General features: G+C 60.5%; 2 protein-coding genes across 2 annotated transcripts; both read right to left on the minus strand.

Annotated features, from left to right (window-relative positions):
- Positions 1-157: 157 nt before the first annotated feature.
- On the minus strand, positions 158-7,552 carry SARS1 (seryl-tRNA synthetase 1). Its single transcript, XM_030965984.1, has 11 exons — positions 7,357-7,552; positions 5,217-5,287; positions 4,971-5,051; positions 4,265-4,423; positions 3,670-3,813; positions 3,334-3,489; positions 2,353-2,574; positions 1,843-1,972; positions 826-983; positions 610-739; positions 158-534 (listed from the first exon to the last, which is right to left on the minus strand). The coding sequence occupies exons 1-11, from the start codon at positions 7,490-7,492 to the stop codon at positions 380-382; spliced, it is 1,542 nt and encodes a 513-aa protein (XP_030821844.1). The 5' UTR covers positions 7,493-7,552; the 3' UTR covers positions 158-379.
- A 760-nt stretch (positions 7,553-8,312) lies between these two features.
- Positions 8,313-20,879, minus strand: KIAA1324 (KIAA1324 ortholog). Its single transcript, XM_030965757.1, has 22 exons — positions 20,722-20,879; positions 18,523-18,643; positions 17,447-17,639; positions 16,328-16,475; positions 15,698-15,778; positions 15,343-15,448; positions 15,116-15,265; positions 14,670-14,758; positions 14,419-14,596; positions 13,691-13,819; positions 13,518-13,608; positions 13,332-13,437; positions 13,120-13,257; positions 12,762-13,016; positions 11,973-12,146; positions 10,934-11,099; positions 10,195-10,291; positions 10,017-10,118; positions 9,327-9,453; positions 9,080-9,258; positions 8,834-8,999; positions 8,313-8,638 (listed from the first exon to the last, which is right to left on the minus strand). The coding sequence occupies exons 1-22, from the start codon at positions 20,818-20,820 to the stop codon at positions 8,570-8,572; spliced, it is 2,964 nt and encodes a 987-aa protein (XP_030821617.1). The 5' UTR covers positions 20,821-20,879; the 3' UTR covers positions 8,313-8,569.
- Positions 20,880-21,942: the final 1,063 nt, after the last annotated feature.

The raw sequence follows: 21,942 nt of genomic DNA on the forward strand, positions 1-21,942 counted from the left end.
AGGGGAAGGGTGGTGTGCAACGCAGATACGACCCCGGGCTGGACCCCCCCCATTCTTTCCTCGGAAATCCCCAAGAACACACAGCTCAGCAGCTCTTGGCTTTATTTTGGACGGAGGAGGGTCATGTTACATGGGCACGGGGGTCCCCAGCACCACTCAGCATGAGGGGGACACATGGGGAATCTCAGCCCGACTCAGCAGGGTAAGGGGGACACACAGGGAGAGAGGCAGCGCCCTGACAGGGTCAGTTCTTTGTGGAACAGGGGGGACAGACGGTGACTCCCCTCCGAGCAAAGACGATGATGAAGGGCACAGCCTGGCGATGAAGGTGAGATGACCTGGGAGGCCCTCAAAGTCCTTGGGGTGCAGGGGGACACCCTCAGACCTCCATGTTCTTCATCTGCTCCTCCAGCACCTGGTCGCGTCCCCCCCCTGCCTTCTTCTTGCCCCCTCCTTCCTGCTGCTTCTTCTGCTTCTTGGAGAGCTCCTGGTCAATGGGTGCCGGCTTGATGAATGGAATCAGCTCCCGCAGGTCTGGGGAGACATGGGACCAATGTCACCCCTCCCCGCCAAGAAGCAGGGGATGGGGAAGGCACACAGGGATGTTACCTGGAGGCATGAAGTTTTGGAGCTTTTCAGGGATGCGGATTCCCTCAGGAGTCTGGTGGTTCTCCAGGATGGCGCAGATGGTGCGGGTGGTAGCACACATGGTAGCATTCAGCATGTGCACAAACTCCACCTGTGGCAGGGGGACACAGGGGACATCTGTGACATGGGGAAAGCAAAGGAACAGAGGAAGAACTCTCCTATGCGTACTAGCCTCACCTTGTCCATCATCTTCTTTGTCTGGCCATAGCGGATGCGCAGGCGCCGGGCCTGGTAGTCAGTGCAGTTGGAACAGGAGACAAGCTCACGGAAGGCACCAGAGCCAGGGAACCAAGCCTCCAGATCCAGTTTTTTGCTGGCTGCATGGTTCAGGGAGCCTGGAGAGGGAACAGTGCTGAGTGGGGGGTCCCACTGCCATCCTGAATTTTCCTATCCTGGGGCAGAGTGTAGGGTGAAGCCTCCAAAGTCATTCCAGCAGCTTGTTGCCAATCCGACATGGATTTCTGCTCTGCCATAGTGATGTGGGGTTACATCTCAGCCATGGAAACGTGGGGTACGCACTTGGCCGCAGGGTCAACAAGCCACAGGCTGTTTGGTCATGGGGACATGGGGGTGTGGGAGTCCTGCCCAGACATGGAGATGGGGAACTCCTGCTCAACCGCAGGACACTGGACTCCTGCTGTGCCATGGGGATATGGGGATCCCGCTTACTCACAGGAATGTGGGGGCCTCTCTAAGCTTTGTGGATGTGAGATTCCCACTCAGCTATGGGAACATAGGGCTCTTTCTCAGCCACAAGGACATGGGCTTCCCACTTGACTATGGGGAGGTAGGATTATGCCATGGGGATCTGGGATTCCTGCTTGGACACAGGAATGAGAGATTTCTGCTCAACAGTGGGGATGTGGGGTTCTCGCTCTGCCAGTGGGATAAAGGGGATAAAGCTCAGCCACAGGGAGCTTTTAAACCAGATCTTTTTTCCTGTGAGCATTTCCAGGAGGAGCTGGGACACTCCAACTGTCCCTCCGGAAGGGACAGCGGGGACAATCCATCACAGCAGTGTTCACACCCGTTCCCACGGACCCAGAGCAAGGCTGAGGATTTCACAGAAAGCAAAATGTCCCCTTCTCTTCCTCTGTCTCAGGCTGGGGACAGCAATGAGCCAGAGACAAGAAATTGCCATGCAGGAAGCAGGTCAGGGCCCCTCTCAACCCCCCGTGGTACAAGAGCCCCTACCTGAGACGATGTTGACGATGTGGTAGGGAATCCCAAGGGACTGGTAGAATTCCTCAGCTGTGGCCATCATCTCCTCAAATATCTCCCAGGATTTGTTGTCATGGGGGGAGGAGTAGACAAACTGCTCAATCTGCAGGAGAAGGAATTCCACAGTGACACCAGGTATAGCTCCAATTCCCACGGGAACCCCATGGTGACACCATGTACTGCCTGAATTCCAACTGGAACCCCACAGTGACACTGAGTATAGCCAAAGTTCCCATGAGAACCCCACAGTGACACCAGGTACACCCTGAATTCCCACTGGAACCCCACAGTGACATGGGGTATACACCCCAACTTCCTGGGGTGTATACCACGGTGACAATGGGTACACCCTGAATTCCTGCTGGGTATGCTGCAGTGGCACCAGATACACCATGAATTTCCACTGGAACATGCTGAATTCCCACTGGAACTCCACAGCAACCCTCAGTACATCCCAAATTTCTCCCAGGACCACTCCTTCACCTTCTCAAACTGGTGGACGCGGAAGATGCCGCGGGTGTCCCGGCCATGGGATCCCACCTCCTGGCGGAAGCAGGTGCTGAGCCCCGCGTACTTGAGGGGCAGGTCCTCCGGCCGCAGCCACTCGGCGCGGTGCAGGGCGGCGATCGGCTGCTCTGACGTGGCGATCAGGTACTTCTCATCAATGGAACTGTCCTCCGCCCGCTCACTGCCCTTCCCAATCACCTGCAGGGGACATAAGCCACCGGCCCTCTTCTAGCTGCTCCTGCACCTCCAGAGACCAGCAGGGAGGTTTTCCAGGGCCAGATGGTTTGGGAATTCATCACAGGGGGAGTTTGTTGGTCGTTCAAAGGGGCTGATGGCAGGGACGAGTCACCTGTATCACCCGTGGAGATGGACTCCAGAGATGAGCCACCTCCTTGTCACGTCATCACCATCACAAGCCACCTCCTTGTCACCTATGTCACCCATGGAGATGGCCCCCAGAGCATGTCACCTCCTTGTCACTGCACTGCCATCATGTGCCACCTGTGCAAATGGATCCCAAAGATGAGCCACCTCCTTGTCACCTCATCACCATCACGTGGCACCCATAAACATGGACCCCAGAGATAAGCTACATCCTTGTCACCACACGTCACCAATGGAGATGGACTCGGGAGACCAGCCATCTCCTTGTCACTTCATGGCCATCACAGTGTGTCACCCATGGAGATGGACCCAAGATGAGCCACCTCCTTGTTACTGCAGTGTCACCCATGGAGGTGTTTCCCACAGAGGTGGACCCCCAAGACAAGCCATCTCCCTGTCACATCTTCACCATCACAACGTGGAGATGGATCCCAAGGAGAGGGGAAGGAACCACTGCTACAATTGCTGCCACCACCACAAGCTTGCCAGGGCAGAGGGGACCCCGCTGCCTCCCTCTCCACGGTCCCATGGGGGTGCTTGCTTCCAAGTCCCAAATCTGGAGCGATCCCTTACCTTGTAAAGCTCCTCGTCAAACTGGCTAAGCTGGGCCACCTCCTGCATCACCTCCTTGCGCATGAAGAAGGGGGTGTACACCGGGGTGTACCCCCGGGCACGGAGGCTCTGCAGCGCATACTGGATCAGCGCCTGCTCCAGGAACACCAGCGGGCCCTGAGAACAAGGGTCACACTGCCTGTCACACACACACTCTGCTGGGCCACTCCTTCTTGCTCAGAGGGTCCAGGAGGCCTCTGGAGGCTCCCATCATCAGTCCCAGGGGAGGAGAACCCAAGGCCCCTGTCCCTCCTCGTTCCTCTCTGAACCCAATCATTCCAGGGTCACAGCTCTCACCTTAAGGAAGTAGCCACGGCTGCCAGCCACCACGGCGCCCTTTTCCCCCTCATAGCCATCCACCATCACCACCAGATCCACATGAGAATACTTCTTCCTGCAGCTGCAGTCACCCCACACCCGCTCCACCTTGTTGTCCACATCCTGCAGGAACCCGGAGAAAAGAGAAACATAAGCCTATCACCTCCTCAGTGCCCTGGAATGCTGTGACACCAGTCCCTGAACCACATTGGGTCCACTTTGGGAGCTCAAACTCCAGCCTGTAGCTTATTATGCAGCCACTTGGCAGCAAGCCTGGCCTAGTTGGGCTCCCTCTGGGAAAATATTCCCATGGGATGAATGGAGGCAGCAGAGAGAGACCCTGTCCTCACTGCAGGAAGCGCCTTTCCCATGAATTCCCCCAACAATGGTGTGCCCAGTGTTGTCTGAGCTGCTCTTTGTCTGATCCCGGTGGCAAATGCTGGCTTGTCATGCAGATTTCCCTCACATGCCCACCCAGACAGGCTTGGGGGATCCCCTGCTGGGAGCCCCCTGCTTCCCACTGTGAGCTTCCTAGCCCCTCTGACCTAGCCCCACCTCCCTTCCCGTGTCCCACCTCATCGTTGCTAATGGGCACAGAGGGGTGGAGGAGGTTCCCAATCTCCCGGAGGCTCTCAAAGCGTTCAGCCTCCAGCCGCAGGCGCTCAGAGTCGCACTCCAGGATGGCCTCATCAATGAGCAGCCGAATTTTCTTTATCTGGGATACCTGGAGACACTGCAAAGAGACCTCCGGATGAGGTGGGGGAGAGACAAGACCACTGGAAAGAGGGTCCTGTTCATCCAGCACAGGGAATCCTGGGCCCAGCATGGTGAATTCTGGACCCTCCACATATTCTGGAGTGAGTCCCTGGGCTGGACACACTCAAGAACAGCCTGAAAGGATAAAGGGGTGACAAGCTGGAATCTGGAAGGCCTGAGCTGCTCCCATGGCAGCCAGCATTACAATCATTAACCAGGGTGACTACCAAACTGGGATGGAAGCAGGCAGGGAGGGACACACTGAGGACACAGAAGGACTGAGGCTGCTCAAATTCCCAGGGACGAGCCCTTGACTGACACAGGGCGATGCTGGGGAGATCAAGGACACTGAGGAAGAGTCAGTTATTGCTGTTGTGGGAAGGAGAGATAAAGGATCCTCCCAGCTGGGGCAACAGGCAGTCCCCCCTCATTTGGTGGGCACTTTAGGCCACCAATTTGGGCAATTCCAGGCAAAGCTCTGGACAAACTGTAGGCACAGTGGAGGGAGTTGGGGTCTCACTCACCCCCAGGACATCAGCTGTGAGTTCATCCAGGTTCTGTGCACTCTCTGGTACAGATTCATCCGTCCCTACTGGCTCCTTTTTCTGCAGCAAGAGGAAAAAGGAACCCCAGGAGAGTTAAAGAGTAAAATTCCAGTGGGAAAATATCCCTCAGTGACACAAGGGAGAGACTGGAGGGCTGGGAGAAGGAGAGACGTCACCAGTTGGTGATGTCCCACCATAAGGTGACCCAGAGCACTCATGACCCACCTTCATCTTGTCCCCAATGGTTTTGCTGCACAGGTTCTTCAGCTTGTTCAGGTTGTCGGCACGAAACCTACCTGGAAAGGAAGGTAGGGGCTGCCACCTGGACTGAGAGAAGGGCTGGGGCCCCTTTCTGGTACAGAGAGGTGATATGGAGCCCCCATGGGAGCAGCAGGGGGGGTGGCAGTTCCTGGAATACCCACAGGCACCATCCTTTGGGTTTTTGGAAGGACAGAGGTTGATCGTGTGGAGCAGAGCTGCAAGGAGTAGGGATGTCACTGGAAAACACCTGGAGTGACATTGCACTGGGACCTCCATGCCAGGCTGGAAACCCCCATGACGCGCTGAAACCACGCTGGGATGGGACACCCCAACTCTAAGATGAGCACCCTACACTGGGATTTCCCCGTGCTGGGCTGGGACCCCCACAGTGGGATAGGACCTCCACACTGGGACCCCCATGAGGGGATGAGGTCCCCCACACTGGGGTGAAAGTCCCATGCCTGGCTGGGAACAACGTACTGGAATGGGATCCCCACACCATGCTAGGATCTCCCCCCACATTGGGCTGTGACCCCCATGCTGGACTGGGAACCCCACCCTGCCAAAATGGGAATCCCTCCACCAGGATGGGACCCTCCACATCAGCACAGGATCTCCATACTTCACTTGGACCCCCCAATGCTGGGCTAGGACCCTCATGCTGGGCTGGGACCCTCACACCAGGATGAGATCCCCCTCACGCTGCACTGGGACACCCATGCCAGGATAACATCCCTCCCTCCACAGGCTCAGAGCCTCCCATGCTGGGACCTCCCTGTTAGGACAGGACCCCCGCACTGTGCTGGGACCCCACATTGTGATGAGACGCCTCCCTCAGCAGGATGGGATTGCTAAGGACTGAGCAGACCCTGCGATCTGAGGCCACAATGACAAGATTCAGGGGGTGTTGGATGAGGGGAGGGAGCATGGATGTTCCCCCTTTGTGACCCCAGGGCTGGGAAGGGCAGAGCCCAGGTCTGGGGGCAGCTCAAATTGGGGGCACCTATGCTGAGAACGCGCCACCCTAATCAGCGGCAGGGATCAGTCCCAGGGGATCCAGAGCCAGGGAACACCAACAGGACACAGCATGGCACAGCACGGGCTCCACGCACCGGCGCCGCGAGATTGCATCAGCCAGCGCGACCCGCCAGCCTGCCTCACCCTGCAGGCACCCGCCATTCTCCAGCACCGCTGTCCTGGGGACACGGAGCCCGCGGGAGGGGGGCTGGGAAGCGGGTGATCCCTTGGACATCAAGGCGAACGCATTAAAGGGGAGCCCCAAGCGCCGCTTTCATTCCGCAGCAATGGAATGCCGGGGTGCCCTGGGAACAGCGGGGTTTGGGGGTACCCACTCCTCCCGCCGCCCTCCAACTCCTCCCCACATCCGGCACCCACTGACGGAGCTGGATGCGCTTCCCGCTGCCCCATGTCCCGCCGGGAGCCAGGAGGAGGGGGCTCCTGCCCCCAAGCCGCCCAGGTGTGGGTGTACCCCAAATCTGGGGGTGCCACTGTCTAGGATCCCCCCCGCCCAGCTGCATCCTGCGGCAATGCAGGGAGCGGATCCCTGGGGATCGCAATGGGACGGGATCCAAGTCTGGGCTAAGGGGAACCTGGGATCTGCCCCCCCAGCCTGGGAAGAGAGAAGGCGGGTCTAGTGGGAGAACTTCTCCCACCTCAACCCCTGGAATTAGGAACGAGGGGGATCCACCCAGGGACAGGCCCTCGGTCTCTGCTGTGACCTACCCACAGGATCCAGTCCCAGAGGGCAGTGATCCACCGAGGTCATCCCCGAGGGATGCGGATGAATAGACAAACAGCTGGGGAGGATGGGAAAGACCTCCCGAAAGGTCACCCCATCTCATCGAGGAGGTTCGGGGATCAGTGTGGGGGCCTCTTCCAGCTCCTCAGGAGGGAGAGAGGGACCCTTAGGGGATCCCCCATCCGCGAAGAGGGGCGATGGTGGGGAGTTCCTACCACCTGCGGACCGGTCACCAGGCTGACGGGGTGGGCGGAAAGGCACCGGGAAGGGGCGATATGCCCGCGCGTGACAAGGGGGTCCCCTAGCCCGGAGGTTGCCTTCCCTCACCCACCCACCCCCACGTACACCTCCGCCAGGCGCCGTCCGCTCGCACCAGCGCATCCACCAGCCCGGGGTCCTTGAAGCGCTTGCGCTGCATGTCCCGCACCATGGCGGGGTCTCCGCCCTTGTCGGCGCGGAACAGGTCCAGGTCCAGCACCATGACCGCTGATGGCGGCGGCGGCACCGGGAGCGCCGGCGGGGACAGGTGCTCCGGGCGCGTGCGCGGAAGGGGCGTGGCCGCGGCCATGGGGGCGGGGCGCAGCAGCGCCCCTTGGTGGCCTGGAGGCGGTGCAGCAGGACGGGCGGGCGGGGCACGGAACGGCGATGGGGAGGGTCGGGGGCGGAGCAGCCCTAAGCCCCGCGAGGGGCTTCCGGCGGGCCGGGAGGCCCCGGCAGAGCGGCAGGACGGGGGTATCGGGAAGTGTTGAGAGGGTTTGGGGAAGATATGGCGGGGTCTGGAGGAGCCCGAGCCGTCCAAGCATCCTTGAGCCCCCCGCCAGAGGGGTCTCCGCCCTCGCATCCCGAGGCTTCCTGGGGTTCCTCAGCCACATCCCAGGCATACTGGTGGGCTCTGCGGATCTCCTACCCGAGGACACCTCGCACCCCTCTGCTCATGGGGCTCCCAAGAGCCACCCCATGCCCCTCTAGAGCACCCCATGGCACGACTGTGGCCGTCCACGTCACCCCATGTCACCCCACTGTCCCCTCCTTGGGGGTCCCGGCGGGGTTCTGGTGCCTCCACCCATGTGGGGGACCCTATAGCACTTCCCCCATGAGGGGGCGTGCAGATAGAAGTTAAAGTTCCGCTGCTCCCTCACCCCACTCCTAGGCACCCACTCCCACGCGTGTAACACCCTGCGGACACCCCCACATCCTCACCCCATCCATTTTTGGTGCCCACGCTCAACTCCCCGCATCCCCTAGGCGTGTCCCCCCGCCCCCGTGTGCCCACACACATGGAGCCCTTATACAAACCCCACTCCTGTATTTGGCATTTTTAGGTGCTTGGGATGGGGAGGACACGGTGGGGGGCACGAGTGGGGAGACACGTACAAAAGCCGTAACGAGGTTCCGGTCCGAAGCGGGTCCCTAAAGCCACGTTGGGGGCGCGGGGGATGGGCCGTGGGTACCCCCCCTTCCCTTCACAGCTGTCCAGGGCCGCGGTGTCCGTGGGTGCCCCTCTGGCCCGTCACAGCTCCCGGGAGGGCTGCGGGATGCGAGGGTGCCCCCCGTCCTCTTACAGCTCCCGATCGGTGCTGCTGGATGAGGTCTTGAGCGGGACCGAGTCGAATCCATCCGGCATCCGCTGTGGGGTAGGGAAACTGAGGCACGGAGCCCCCCGGGGTGGGAACTGAGGCACAGAGCCCCCCTTGGAGTGGGGAAACTGAGACATGGAGCCCCCCCCGGGGTGGGGAATTGAGGCATGGACCATCCTCAAATCCCACCCCCACCACGGCTTGTCCGGTGGCTACTCCAGGGTTGTTTCCACCCCACCCCTCACCTTGGCCGTCAGGGCTTTAAGTTTTCCAAAAAGTGACATTTCGGTGGCAAAGAGCAGCTCATCCTCCGCGTCCTCCCCCTCCATGATGGCGCAGCTATCGGGCGACGTCGCGTCGGTCTCCCGGGCCGCCGCGTCCATCACCAGCTTGGAATACTTGTATTCCAACCTGGGAATGCAGGCGGTGCCATCACCCCCCCGTGACAGTGCTAGCCCCCGTGTCCCCAAATCCCGCTGCCAATTGCTCACTTTTGAGTCTTTTTCCAGAAATAAGCGGCGAGCGCGGCCAGCAAGACGGCCACACACGTCCCAGTGGAAATTCCCACTTTTAGCCAAAAATCCACGCTCCGGCACGCCTGGATCACCTGCGGCGGCAGGGCGTCTCCGCCGTGGCACAGCCGGGGCTCCCGCCACACGTAGGTGGTTTTCTGATGGGGGGGAAAGGGGGCTCAGGGGCCGCAGGAGCCGCAGCCCAGCCCGGGGCACGGGGCGGTACCTGAACGCCGCCGATACAGGCGCCGACGATGGGGCGGTGGTGGGAGCTGGAGCAGCGGGGACATCCCTCGGCCGTCAGCCACAGGAAATGGAAGGTGCAGCCGTCGCAGGTGCCCTCGGGGCATTTGCTGGCGAGGGACAAAAAGGGGGGGCTCAGGTGACGGTGACACTCCAAAGTGGGGATTACAGCTAAGGTGACACCCCAGGGTCGGGACAGCATGACAGCAGTATCCCCAAAGTGAAGCACTTCAAAGAAGTATCTACCGATGACAGCAGGGGATCTTGGAGGTTCCCAAACCTCCCCCGGGGACTCCTTTGTTTCACTGCCAACCTGAGTACACGCAGGGCGCCGGTGACACAGCCAGGATGACACCTCAGGGTGAGGGAATCTGACACCATGTCAGTGTCGTCCCCAAAGCAAAGCACCTCAGGGACATGCCCACCCATGACAGCAGGAGATGTTTGGATCACTTTAGGAGACCCCTAAGCCCCCCTTGGTGTCCCCAGTGTCCCACCCCCCCACCCCCCCCACCTGGGAACAGCCAGGGTGACACCTCAAAGTGAGGGACACTGACACTGTGACACCGGTGTCTCCAAAGCGAAGCATCCCAGGGATACGCCCAACCCTGACAGCAGGAGATGCTTGGGTCACCCAAAACCCCCCTCGGGGTCCCCCGTGTCTCCTCCCCACCTGGGCACAGCCAAGGTGCCAGTGCCGACACGCAGGGGGTCACAGCGTAGGCGGATAGTGGTGGCCCGGCCACCACTGCAGGGCTGTGTCATGTCGTTGGACCTGCCAGGGGACATGGGGGGTCAGGAGGACAGTGGGGGCACAGTGTGGGTGTCAACCCCCTGTCACCTGCTTGCACCTGAAGAAGAAGATGATGTCAGGCAGGTCAGGGTGGCTGGAGGGGAAGAGCTCTGGGGGAGACACGATGCCGTCCAGCACGGAGCTGGTGGTGACACCTGCAGGGAGAGAGGGGTGTCTCCAGTTCCACTGGAGTGTGTTCCAGTCCCAGTGTCCTAGTGCCACCAGAGGGTCCCAGTCTTACTTGGGTGTCCCAGTGCCACCAGGAGATCCCAATCCCAACAGGGTGTCCCAGTGTCGGTGTCCCAGTCCCACCAGCGTGTCTCAAGTCACACCATGGTGTCCCAGTCCCACTGGGGTTGTCGGTGACATATACCAGTGACAATGTCCCAACCCCAAACATGGTGCTCTGTAGTGTCCCAGTCCCACCAGGGTGTATTTCAGTCCCATTGGGGTGTCCTCGTGGCACCAAGGTATCCCAGTGCTGCTGAAATGTTCTAGCGCCAGTGTCCTAGTCCCAGCAGAGTGTCCCAATCCCACCAGGGTATCCCACTCTCAGTGCCACTGGGATGTCCTGGTCCCTGTGCGGCCAGGGTGTCCTAGTCTCAGCAAGGTGTCCCACTCTCAGTGCCACAAGGTTGTCCCAGTTCCTGTCCCACACGTGTCCCAGTCCCCCTGAGGAGTCCCAGTGTTGGTGTGCCAGTGCCACCAAGATGTTCCAGTGTCTGTCCTGCCCATGTGTCTCAGTGACCTCGGGGTGTCCCAGTGCCCCAGGGTGCCCCCCCTCCCTCCCTGCTCACCCAGCAAGTGGTCACCCAGGCTGACAGGCTGAGAAGACGCAGCTGCGCGGACACCAGTGACATCAGGGGGCACCAGAATGGCCTGGCACACATAAGAGGTGACCACACGGGCAGGGCCCCCCAGACCTGCCGTCACATTGTCAGCACATGAGGCCATTTTCCTGCCCTGTGGGGACATACATGACACACGTGTGTGGAGTGAGACTGTGTGTACAAGGGACTGGCATTTGTGTGTGCAGGGCCATAGGTGTACAGGTGTGGCTGCACAAGTGTCCGTATGTGTTTACACAAGTGTTCACATGTGTCTGCACAACTGTGCAGGTGTGTTTGTGTGACTGTGCACAAGTGACTGCACAAGCGGGTGGCTGTGTATGTGCAGATGTGACAGTATGTACACCTGTATTTGCACACCTGCGTGTGGGAATGTGTGTTTGCATACATGTCCTTGTGTTTGCATGACTATGAGCACATATGCACGTGTGTGGCTGTGTCTGCTCACATGCCTGCCCCATCCCATCTGTGGGCCCAGGTGTGTGCCCATGTTTGCCCATCCAGATGCCCATGTGTGCATGTGTATTCGTGAGCCCTCCTGCCCGCATGTGCCCACCTGTGTTCCTGTGCCCACCCTCCTGAGTACCCACCCATTGTGCCCATCTTTGCGCTCATGCTTGTGCCCACCCACTTGTATGCCCACCCACTTGTATGCCCATTTGTGTGCTTGTGTTTGTACTCATGTGCCTGTGAGTGCACACACCCACTGTGTGCTCATGTTTGCACTTGTGTACCTATGACCACGCACCCATGACCCCAGTTGTGTTCCAATACATTCATGCATGATCCTCTGCTCTCCTGTGTGTGCCCTTGTGTGCCTTCCCAGGTGTGTTCCCATGCCTGCATGCATGTTTCCATGGCCTCCTGCCCATGTGTGCCTACTCTCCTGAGTGCCCACCCACGTGCCTGTGTTTGCACTTGTGTGCCTGTGCCCACCCCCTGGGTGTGTTCCCATGTGTGCACACGTGTTTGCCCACACAGCTCTCACCTGGTGCCCACAGAGGCTAAGGCGGAAGTGATGGCTGTAGCGCAGCCCTTTGGGGGTGAAGCTGGGCCCAGTGCCCACCCCGGCACCTTGGCCCAGCGACGGGAACTCAAAGTGCAGCATCCGGCCTGGCAGTGCCAGTGCCAGGCTGCAGTTGTTGTAGCATAGCGATCGCAGCTGGGAACAGGGACAAGGAGCTCAGGGATGGCCATGCCACCCACTGGGGACACCCTTGTGGGGGACTCTGGAGAGCTGGCACCACCCCTCAGACACAGCAGGGCCATAGTGGCACCCACCAGGGTCACCCACTGCCACCCACCAGTGTCAGATACTGTCACCCATCTGGGATGGATGGGAGGGGATGGTGTCATCTCTCTGGGGACAGCTAGGGGACTGGCATTACCCATCCAGGATTAGACATTGTCACCCACCTTGCCATCCACCCAGGATTGCCACAGGGCTCGTGTCACCTCCCTGGAGATGGCCAAGGAGGGCAGGCATCACCTGCTCTGGGTCTGACAGTCACCCACACTGCCACCCATCCTGTCACCCACCCAGAATGGCTGTAAGGGGCTGGTGTCACCTCCATGGGGACACAGTGTCATGCACCCAGGACGACTGGGGGAGGCTCATGTCACCCACCCGTGATGGTGTCACCCTCCTGGTGCTAGCCAGTGCCACCATCTGGGACATCCTGGCTCTGGGGGAGGCTGGTGTCACTCCTCTGGGGCCCATTGGCATCACCCATGGGGACACTTATGGACACTTGGACCCCCTGCCATCCCCAGTCACCTGGTTGCTGCGTGTGCCAGGGCCACAGGGGTGGCAGGTGGGCATCCCGTCGGAAGGGTGGCCCCGCAGGTAGGTGCCAGGTGGGCAGGGCTGGCAGGTGCCCGAGCTGGGGTCCACAGCACTGCCAGGGGAACACGGGGCACAGGACCCAGTGGGCTGGGGGGCACAGCGGCGGCAGAAGGAGGCCACCCCCCCCTGCACATTGGTGACGTTGATGCTGTACAGCTTGGCCACATCACTGGTGAACCGCCGGCCCTGGCACCGAGAGCACCATCACCATCTGCCCCCAACCCCCCACCAGATCCCCCCAAAGTGGGGGCCCTCCAGCCCTCTCAAAGCAGGGCCCCCTGTCCCTCACCGCCTCGTGGTAGGGGGTGCGCTGGAAGGCCCAAGTGAAGCTCATGGTCGCATTCTTCTCCACCAGGTAGGTGTAGGATTGTTTCCCTGTGGAGCCTGTCCATGTCTCCACCGGAGTGTTGGTGTGTGAGTTGACACCCTGTGGGGACAGGGGAGGTGGCACCACCCAAATTCACTGTGCCCCCCCCCAGACTGCTGTGTCTCCCCACTCACCACCATAAAGTAGAGCTCACAGCCAACGCTGCACAGCGTCTCGAAAACGAAGGTGATCCTGGCCACCTCCCTGCTCTCTGTGTCCTCCAGCACTGGGCTTGGAGGGCTGGGGACAGCGTGGGGACACTGCTAGCTCTGCTCCATGGCCGCATCCCCCCTGCTCCCTGGTGGTGGCCCCCACCTCACCTGAAGCCAGGGACCACCAGCGTGAGGATCATGAAGTCACTGTCAGAGGCTCCAGCTGCCGTGTAAATGTAGTCCCCAGCTACCTCCCAGCCTGCAGGGGTGCAGTGACACTCAGGAAGGTCCCTGGCAGTGCCCTGGCAAGGGACAGGGAAGGGACAGCCCTCTGCCACTACCTGCAATGCCCTTGTACTCGAAGTTGATGCCGCTGAGCACAGTGGTCTCCATGTTGGGGGGCAGCACGTTCCACCACTTGTACTCCAAGCCCAGCACTGGCTCAGTGCCCTCTGGGCAACTGAGGCAGGCTGGGGAGAGAAGGCAACAGCCCTGCACAGGGGTGGCACCCACCTCTCCCTCTGTCAGCTTGATGTGCCCTGCTTACCCTTTGAGGCCGGTGATGGGGACAAGAGGGGACAGCCCTGCACTAGACTGGTACCACATTCCCATCCCTGCAGCTTGGGATGACCTGGTAACCACCTCTTGGGGACAATGGTGGAGACAGGAGAAGACAGCTCTGTACTGAGATGGCACCCACCTTCCCTAGGCAGCTCCAGGGATCCCAGTTACTTACTGGGAACAATAACTGGGATGTTCTTATGGGATACATAGGGACAGCCCTGCACCAGGGTGGTACCACTTTTCTCTCTGTCAGCTTTGGGTGCCTTGGTCAACACTTTGGAACAATGATGGGAACAGGATGGGACAACCCAGCACTGAGGTGGCACTCATCTCCCCCTGGTAGCCCCAGAGACCCCAGTTATTCCTTGGGGACAGTGATGGGAGTGTCCTTATTGGAGCCATGGGGACAGGAGGGGACAACCCTGCACTGGAGTGGCACCCACCTTCCCCCAGCAGCTCAGGCTGCCCCAGTCATGCTTTGGGGACAATGACGGGACCACCTTACCGGAGCCGTTGGAGTAGAAGCCATAGGGACAGGGCTGGCAGGTGCTGCTGTTGCCTTTGGCAAAGCCAGGGTTGCAGGGGGGGCATCGTGTCTTGACCCCCGAGGACGGCAGCCGGGTCGCCTGCGGCAGCTCCTCACTGCAAATCTTGGGCTCTGCCCACTTGTACATCAGCTGGGTCTGCCGGGGGAGCGGGTGAGCTGGGGGGGACACCGGGGGACAGGGGGCCCACCCCGGGTGGCCCCTGCTTTACCTCCCCACGGGCGTCGCAGGCCGTGTGTGTGTAGAAGAAATCCTTGTCCGTGCAGGGCGGGCGTGGCTTGCAGGACCCCGAGCCGGGCTCTGCCGAGGGGGAACACGGCGGGTGAGCCAGCGCAGCCCGGGGACTCCAGCGCTGTTCCCACCACGCGGGGTGTCTTTGTCTTCCCTCCCAACCAAGGGGTAGTGGGTGCTCCCTACTCCCCACATCATCTCTCCCTTCCCCAGGGCCACTCCTGCAGCGCAGATTGCGGGGACAAAGGGACCTCTAAGGGTGTCCTCCCTCACCAGCGTAGGTGTCAGGTTTGTCAGGAGCGCCAGCACTGTCGCCACCAGGGGATGTCAGGTCACCCCTGCTCCCCACATCACCCCTTCCCTTCCCAGGGTCATATACTAGAGGGACAGCTCTGGGCGGGGGGAGCCCCGGATGTCCCCTCTCACCGGCGTAGGTGTCAGGGTCGCAGGGCTGGCAGGCGGTGGCCCCTTTGCCAGAGAAGGTATCAGCGGGACAGGGCTGGCAGGTGGTTGAGCCGGCGGTGGGGGCGAAGGTGCCGGGCTTGCAGGGGAAGCACTCGGAAGTGAAGGCCACCCCTGGGAGCGGGAGGAGTCTCAAGTAGCGGGGACGGGGGTGCACGACCCCCGAGATCCTCCTTCCTGCCCCCACCCACCTGTAATGCCGATGTTCCTCACCAGCACCGGTTTAGGCACCTTGGACCAGACGGAGAAGGCGGTGGTCCGCCAGTACAGCACGTTGTTCCCACGGCTCAGCTCCACCTGGGAGAAGGATCCCACAGGATTGGGTAATCCCACTGCCAGGAATGGGTTTGGCACCATGGGTGGGGGATCCCACTGCCGAGGAGGGGGCTGGCACCAGTGGAGGGGGGTGTGTGGCACCCCCGTCTGTCATCACCCACCGCCACCTCCTCAGCCTCGTGCGGCATCTTCGTCCCACGGGAGGGACAAGAAACGCCGGGGCAACACCGAGGGACCTCCCCCCGGTGTCACCTCCCACCGAACACTCACGCTGTGGAACTCCCAGCCCTTCTCTGTCGTCCGCATCCAGCGGGACTCCTCCACCGTGGGCTGGCACTGGTCGTTCTGCACCTGCAAGGGAGAGTGTCAGGGACTCCATGTTCACAGGGACCCTGCATGTCCCCAGGGACACACCCCCATGCTCCCAGGGACCCTCCATATTCTTAGGGACCCCTCCTCATGTCTCCATGAACCACTGCCATATCCCATGGGGCTCCCTTCATGTCACCAGGGTCCACTCTCATGTCCCCAGGGACCCCTCCATGTCTGCAATGATCCCCATGATGTCCCTAGGGACCCCTCCCATATATCCAGGGTCCCCTCCCCCATGTGCCCAGAGACTCCTGTCACATCCACCAGAGATCCTGCCATGTCCCCAGGGACGCACATCATGTTCTCGGGGACTCCTTCCATGTCCCCAGGGATCCCTGAGGAGTCCCCACAGACCCACTCAGGTCACAAGAGACCTCTCCCATGTACCTAGGGACCCTTAATGCTATCTAGGACTCTCTCCCATATCCCGATGGACCCCTCCATGTACCAAGAGACCCCTCCCATGCCCTCAGGGACCTTCCCATGTCCCCAGAGACCCACATCCTCCACCCCTGCCCTGTCACCCACGAAGAATTCAAAGACGATGCTGCTGTCAGGGTAGATGTACTCGAACGTGACAGTCCCCGACTGCTTGAGGCTCACAGCATACATGAGGGTGGCCGTGCACTCATCTGTGTTGGAGGCCACGTAGTCCCCCAGTGGCACCCACGTTGACCTGGGGCAAGTGATATATCCTGTCACCACTCTCAGCGGGCAGGACAAGGATTGGTGGGACAGCTGGGAGGGTCCCCAGGAAGCAGGGGAGAAATGAGGGCCACAGGGCTTTGGCACATCTTAGGGATATGGCAAGGTGTGATGGCTAGAACACACTACTGGGAGTAGGGAATGCCTAAGAGGGGCATCAACGGAGCAGCATGGTGGTGCCAGTAAAACTGAGGGTTTGGTGGTTGTTGGTAAATCTGGGAGGGTTTCTTGGTTGTTGGTACAACTGGGAAGGCTCAGTGGTGTGGTACAACCAGGAGCGTTTGGTGGCTGTTGGTATTTGCTGTGTACCAGTGGCTGCTGGTACAACCTGTTGGTGGGAAATTCAGTGGCAGCGGAACAACTGGGAGGGCTTGGCAGCTGCTGGTACAACTGAGAGGCCTTGATGGCTGTGGTACAAGTAAGAGGGTTTTGTGGCTGCTGGTGGGATGTTTAATGGAACAACTGGAAGGGTCTGGTTGCTGCCAGCACAACCAAAAGAGCTCAGAGGTTGCCAGTGAGGATCAAAGGACTGTGGCAGCAAAGGCTCTCTCTGGTGGCACAGGGGTGTGGAGACCCCCATGGGTGCTGTAGAGGCCCCCATAGGAGCTCTGGGGACCTCCATGGGTGCTCCATCTCCAAGGAATATTGATGTGGAGGTCCCATGGGGTTCGGGTCCTGCCACTTCTGGGGGGCGGGTGATGCTGCTGAGTGTTCCCTTGCTGTGACCAGGGTGCCCCTGTAATGCCCTGCTGGTGTCACCTCCCAGGGCAGGATGACAGAAGGGTGTCAGGGCAACTGGATGCACAGGGGTGCTATGGATGCACAGGGGTGCTATGGATGCACAGGGGTGTCACACCCATCCTGCTCGCTGTGCCCCACACCCAGTCCTGACAGGCCAGGTGCCCATGTGCTGGCGTCACAGCCAGTGACACAGTGACTCACGTGGTGCAGTTCTCTGCCACATCGCCAAAGCCGTCATCCACCTCGAGGTTGGTGGCCACGTTGGCGAAGCCATGGGGCACCTCGTCCCACTCATCAAAGCGGACACCAGTGCCCAGCGAATAGGTGCCCGCAGCACAGGGCCGGCACGTCTGCGTCTGCATCTCCAGGAACTCACCCGCCTTGCAGGAGAATGCTGCCAATGGAGATGGGGGCACAGGGCGTGGAGGGTCACCCCCAGTCCTCCTGGTGCTGCTACAACCTCATCACCCTCAGCTCTGCATTTCCAAGTGCTCCAGCTGGTGGAGGTGCTGGGATGCCCAGTTCTTACCATTCCACAAAGGCACCCTCCCCATCCATGAGTTTTGGTACCTGATGCCCAGCTCTGCCCAATCCAGGCAGGATGTAATGCTCTACCATGGAACCTGGGCACCCCCAGGCTTTGGGGGGCATGTGTTTGGGGTTCCCATCCTGCTCATCCCTCCTGGTAAGTTTGTGTGAGGGGGATTGTCATCTTGCTCATCCATCCTGGTGCATGTGTGTGTGATGAGATTCCCATGGCTCTCATTCCATTTGGTTACTGTGTGTGTGATTCCCCTCCCACCCTTGTGCATGTGTGTGTGTGATTTCCATCCCTCTTATCCCATCCTAGTGCCCATGTGTGGGATTCCCATCCCATCCTATCCCATTATGTGTGTGAGATTCCCATCCCTCTCATCCCATTCCATGACTTTATGTGTGATTCCCATCCCATCCTATCTGTGTGTGCATGTGATTCCCTTCTGTCTCATCCCATTCCAATGCCTCTGTGTGTGTGGTTTCCATCCCTCTCATCCCATCCCAGGGAGCTGCTGTGTGTGTGATTCCTATTCCATCCTACCCCAGGGCTTGTAGTTCTTCTACCATCCCATCCCGGGGGATTCCCATCCCACTGATCCCATTCCATCCTCCTGCCTGCACTGGAGCCAACAATGGCTGTGCTTGTCTCCCCACTCTCTCCCTCCTCTCGCCCTCATTTCCCATCCCTGCCATTCCCACCCCCCAGCCTGACCCTGTGCCATTCCTGGTGGCAATCTTACAGCATTCAGTGCCCCTGACAGGGTCAGGCAGGCCAGTGCAGAGTCCAGGTGTGTGTGGTACAGCCACCCTCCAGCGCGATCCTGAGCTGTCACAGGCTGTGTACTCGTAGTGGTACTCGGACTGCAGGAGACACAGAGGGAATGTGCAGGGAGCAGCACCCCGGGCTGCCCTCGCACCCTTTGCTCCCTGACAGGGGCTGGCCCCTGGGCCCAGCAGTGCCTTCAAGCGATGGTTTTGAGTTAAGGTGTGGCAATGTCCTATGGTGCCCAGGGCCTGGAGAGGGGGGCTTGAGAGGGTGCTCAGAGTGGGGGGATACTGGGGCAGGGGAGAGTTCAGTGTGGGACGATGCTGGAAAATGGGGGTGATTTGGGTGGGAGATGCCCTGGATTGAGGGGAGCTGGGGACCAGGGGGATGCTCAGAGTGGTGGAGTATTGTGGCAGGAGGAGGGGGGGCAGTTTGAGAAGATGCTGGGAAATGGGGGTGCTGTGGGTGGGGGGATGATCTGGCTGGGGTTGCCCAGGAGCCTTGGAGCAGCAGCAGCCCTGCACCTCTCCCTGGTGTGGAGGGGAACCCCTGCACCCCCTCCATGCTCCTGGGATCACATGACACTGTCACGCCCCTTGGCACTGCTGTGACACACTTTGCTCATCAAACAGCTGTGGCACAACCCGGATCCAGCCGGGGAGCACCCCGGGCATAGGGCGGGAGCGCAGGGGGGACCAGGGGGAACCAGGAAATGCTGGGGACAGCAGAGGCACTGTGACCCCCCCCATCCTCCCAGCTGCACCAAGCTGAGACTGGCTTAAGGCCGGTGAGGAGATGCCAGGGACAGACGGCATGGGCAGGGTGAAGGACACATCTGGTGGTGGTGTTGGGGTTTGGGGTACAAGGGGAGCTCCCCACCCCCCCGCAGCAGCACTGAGGTGTCAGAGCTGGTGCTGTGGCTTCATGCTCCCAGCGGCTGCTGGAGCGTGGCAGGTTGATGAGAAAACAACTGCTTTGATGTTCCCATCAGCTGAAAACACAGCAATGAGGGAGGGAAAGAGGGGGATGGGGGGTGTGAAGGGGAAAGAGGGATTGGAGAGGTAAAAGCGGGGTGGAGAAGGAAAACTGAGGACAGAGAGATGCCTGCAGTACCCCCTGTCCATGTACAGGCAGCATGGAATCCCCCTGGCCCTGGGATGGGGACACAGAGAAAGGTCCCCACCACCCTGGGGGAACCCGGAGGGTCAGTCCAACTTTCAGCAGCCCTGAACTACCACATTGCTCTCAGTCCTGAGGGATTTCCTTGGGGAGAGGGTATTTTTCCTCTCTTCCTAAACTTTTCCATGTTTTCATTAAATCTACATAAATTGACCTGATTCAGCCCCAGGGTGGCTCTAGGGGTGGAGGGCACCCAAAATCGCCACTGTAACTCTGCTCTGGCCAGGGGAGCGAGAAGGGCTGTCCCTTGTGAAGGACAGGGGACACCCCCTCTGGGGGACTGACCGCTCCTGGGGCAGGTGCCAGCCCCAGTCTATTGTTTCCAGCTCTGGATCATGGAACACGGACAAAAATAATTGGATCAGAGAAAAAAAATCCTGGCCCAGATTAAAAGAAGACGTAGGTCTGAGGAGGAGGGAGGAAAACTGGGTGGGGTGGGGGGGCAGGACAGAAAATCCAGGGACAGCATTTGGGGGTTCACTCGCTGTCCCCAAGGTGGACAGATCCCAGTAAATGACAGTTTTTCTTCACAGAATACCATGTGCTGGGCTGGGAATGACACGTGGCCATTGGGATTGTCGTCCCCCCCCCGCTCCTTGTCACCCTCCAGCAGCACTCAGGGAGACCCCAATGTGTCTGAGGGGTAGGGACTTAGGGACGATGATGGGGTGACACCAGTTGGGGTCCCAAAGGAAACCCTCGGGCTCTGCCCGAGCCACTGGGAGCAAAGACTGCTCCCTGGGCTCCCAGGAGGTCGGCCAGTCCCTCCCCCCTATAGGAGACACCCCATCCCCAGTGCCACCGGGACGCCCGACCCCCACCTGTCCCCTCCTTGTCCCCCCCCATCTCATAGGAAGCGGCCTCCCCGTGCTCCGGGGCTCCGTTTCATCGGTGTGGGTGGGGAATTTGGGGGTGGTTGCAGCGGTGCCGGTGTGTTACCGGTTGCCCACCCCCCCATCCATCCCCGCCCCCCCGCCATTCCCGATGCCGGTACCTCCTTGCAGACGTGTAGCTGCTCTCCGGTGTGTCCCGGTGACACGGTGACAGCCAGACACAGCGCCAGCGGCATCCACCGGGCTCCGGTACCGGCCATGGCGGCGGCAACGGCGGCGGCAACGGCGGCGGCTCGGCCGGTGCGAGCACCGGCGCCGCTGCCCCGCCCCCGCCAACGGCCCGGCCTCCGCGCACCTGCCGCTACCTGCCCCCGCCCCCGGGAACGGGAATAGGCACCGGGAACAGAACCCCGGGAACGGCACCGGGCATCACCTCCGAGAACGGGCACCGGGAACGGTGGGAATGGCACGGGGCATCGCCCCAGGGAACGGGAACGGGCAGTGGGTCACGAATGGACTCCCTTGGAACGGCAACTGGCATCGCCTCCGGGAACGCTTGCCATGAGAACGGCACCGGGAATCAGTATCGAGAATGTTATTCATGGGAATGGCACCGCGCATCGGTATTGGGAATAGATACACGGGAAGGGAACTCCCGGGAACAGCACGGCCAAGGTTACACCCGGGAATGGTATCCTGAGATTGGCGCCGGGCACGGGCACCGGGAGTGTTATCCGTGAGAACGCCGCCGGGAACCCCATCATCCTTGGGAGTGTATCCCCGGAAACGGGACTGGGAATGTAATCCCCGGAACGCGTTCCCGGGAACGGCCTCGGGAATTTATCCTTGGGAACGGATTTGGGAACGTTACGCCAGGAACAGCACCGGGACCGTCTCGGGGCAGCACGCTCCCGCCTCCCGCCCCCGGGAACAGCCCCTCCTCCTGCTGCCCGGGGCTGGGGCAGGACCGGGACACGGCGAGGGGGCGGTCACGAGCCCCCCGCACCCCGGAGCTGCCTCCACCCCACCAGAGACTGGGTGCCACTCGTGTGCCCCTCAGGCCATGTCCTCACGGAGCCAGGCCAGCCCCACTGCACTGGGGACAGGACAGGGGACACGTGTGGCTTCATATTCTGGGCATGGAGGACATGAGGAACATGGGGAATACAGGGGACACGGGAGAATGGGGGACACCGAGGGACATGGGATACAGGGGATATCTGAACATGAGGGACATAGGAACACAGCTGGTAAGGGGCTGCAGAGGGACACTGGGTACACAGCTGACATGGGAATGCAGGGAGATGGGGGACATAGGGGGACATGAAGGATATAGACAACATGGGAACACCAGGGACATGGAGGACACGGGGAGATGGGGA

This window comes from Camarhynchus parvulus, chromosome 26, assembly GCF_901933205.1.
Source record: "Camarhynchus parvulus chromosome 26, STF_HiC, whole genome shotgun sequence".
Taxonomy (NCBI): Eukaryota; Metazoa; Chordata; class Aves; order Passeriformes; family Thraupidae; genus Camarhynchus; species Camarhynchus parvulus.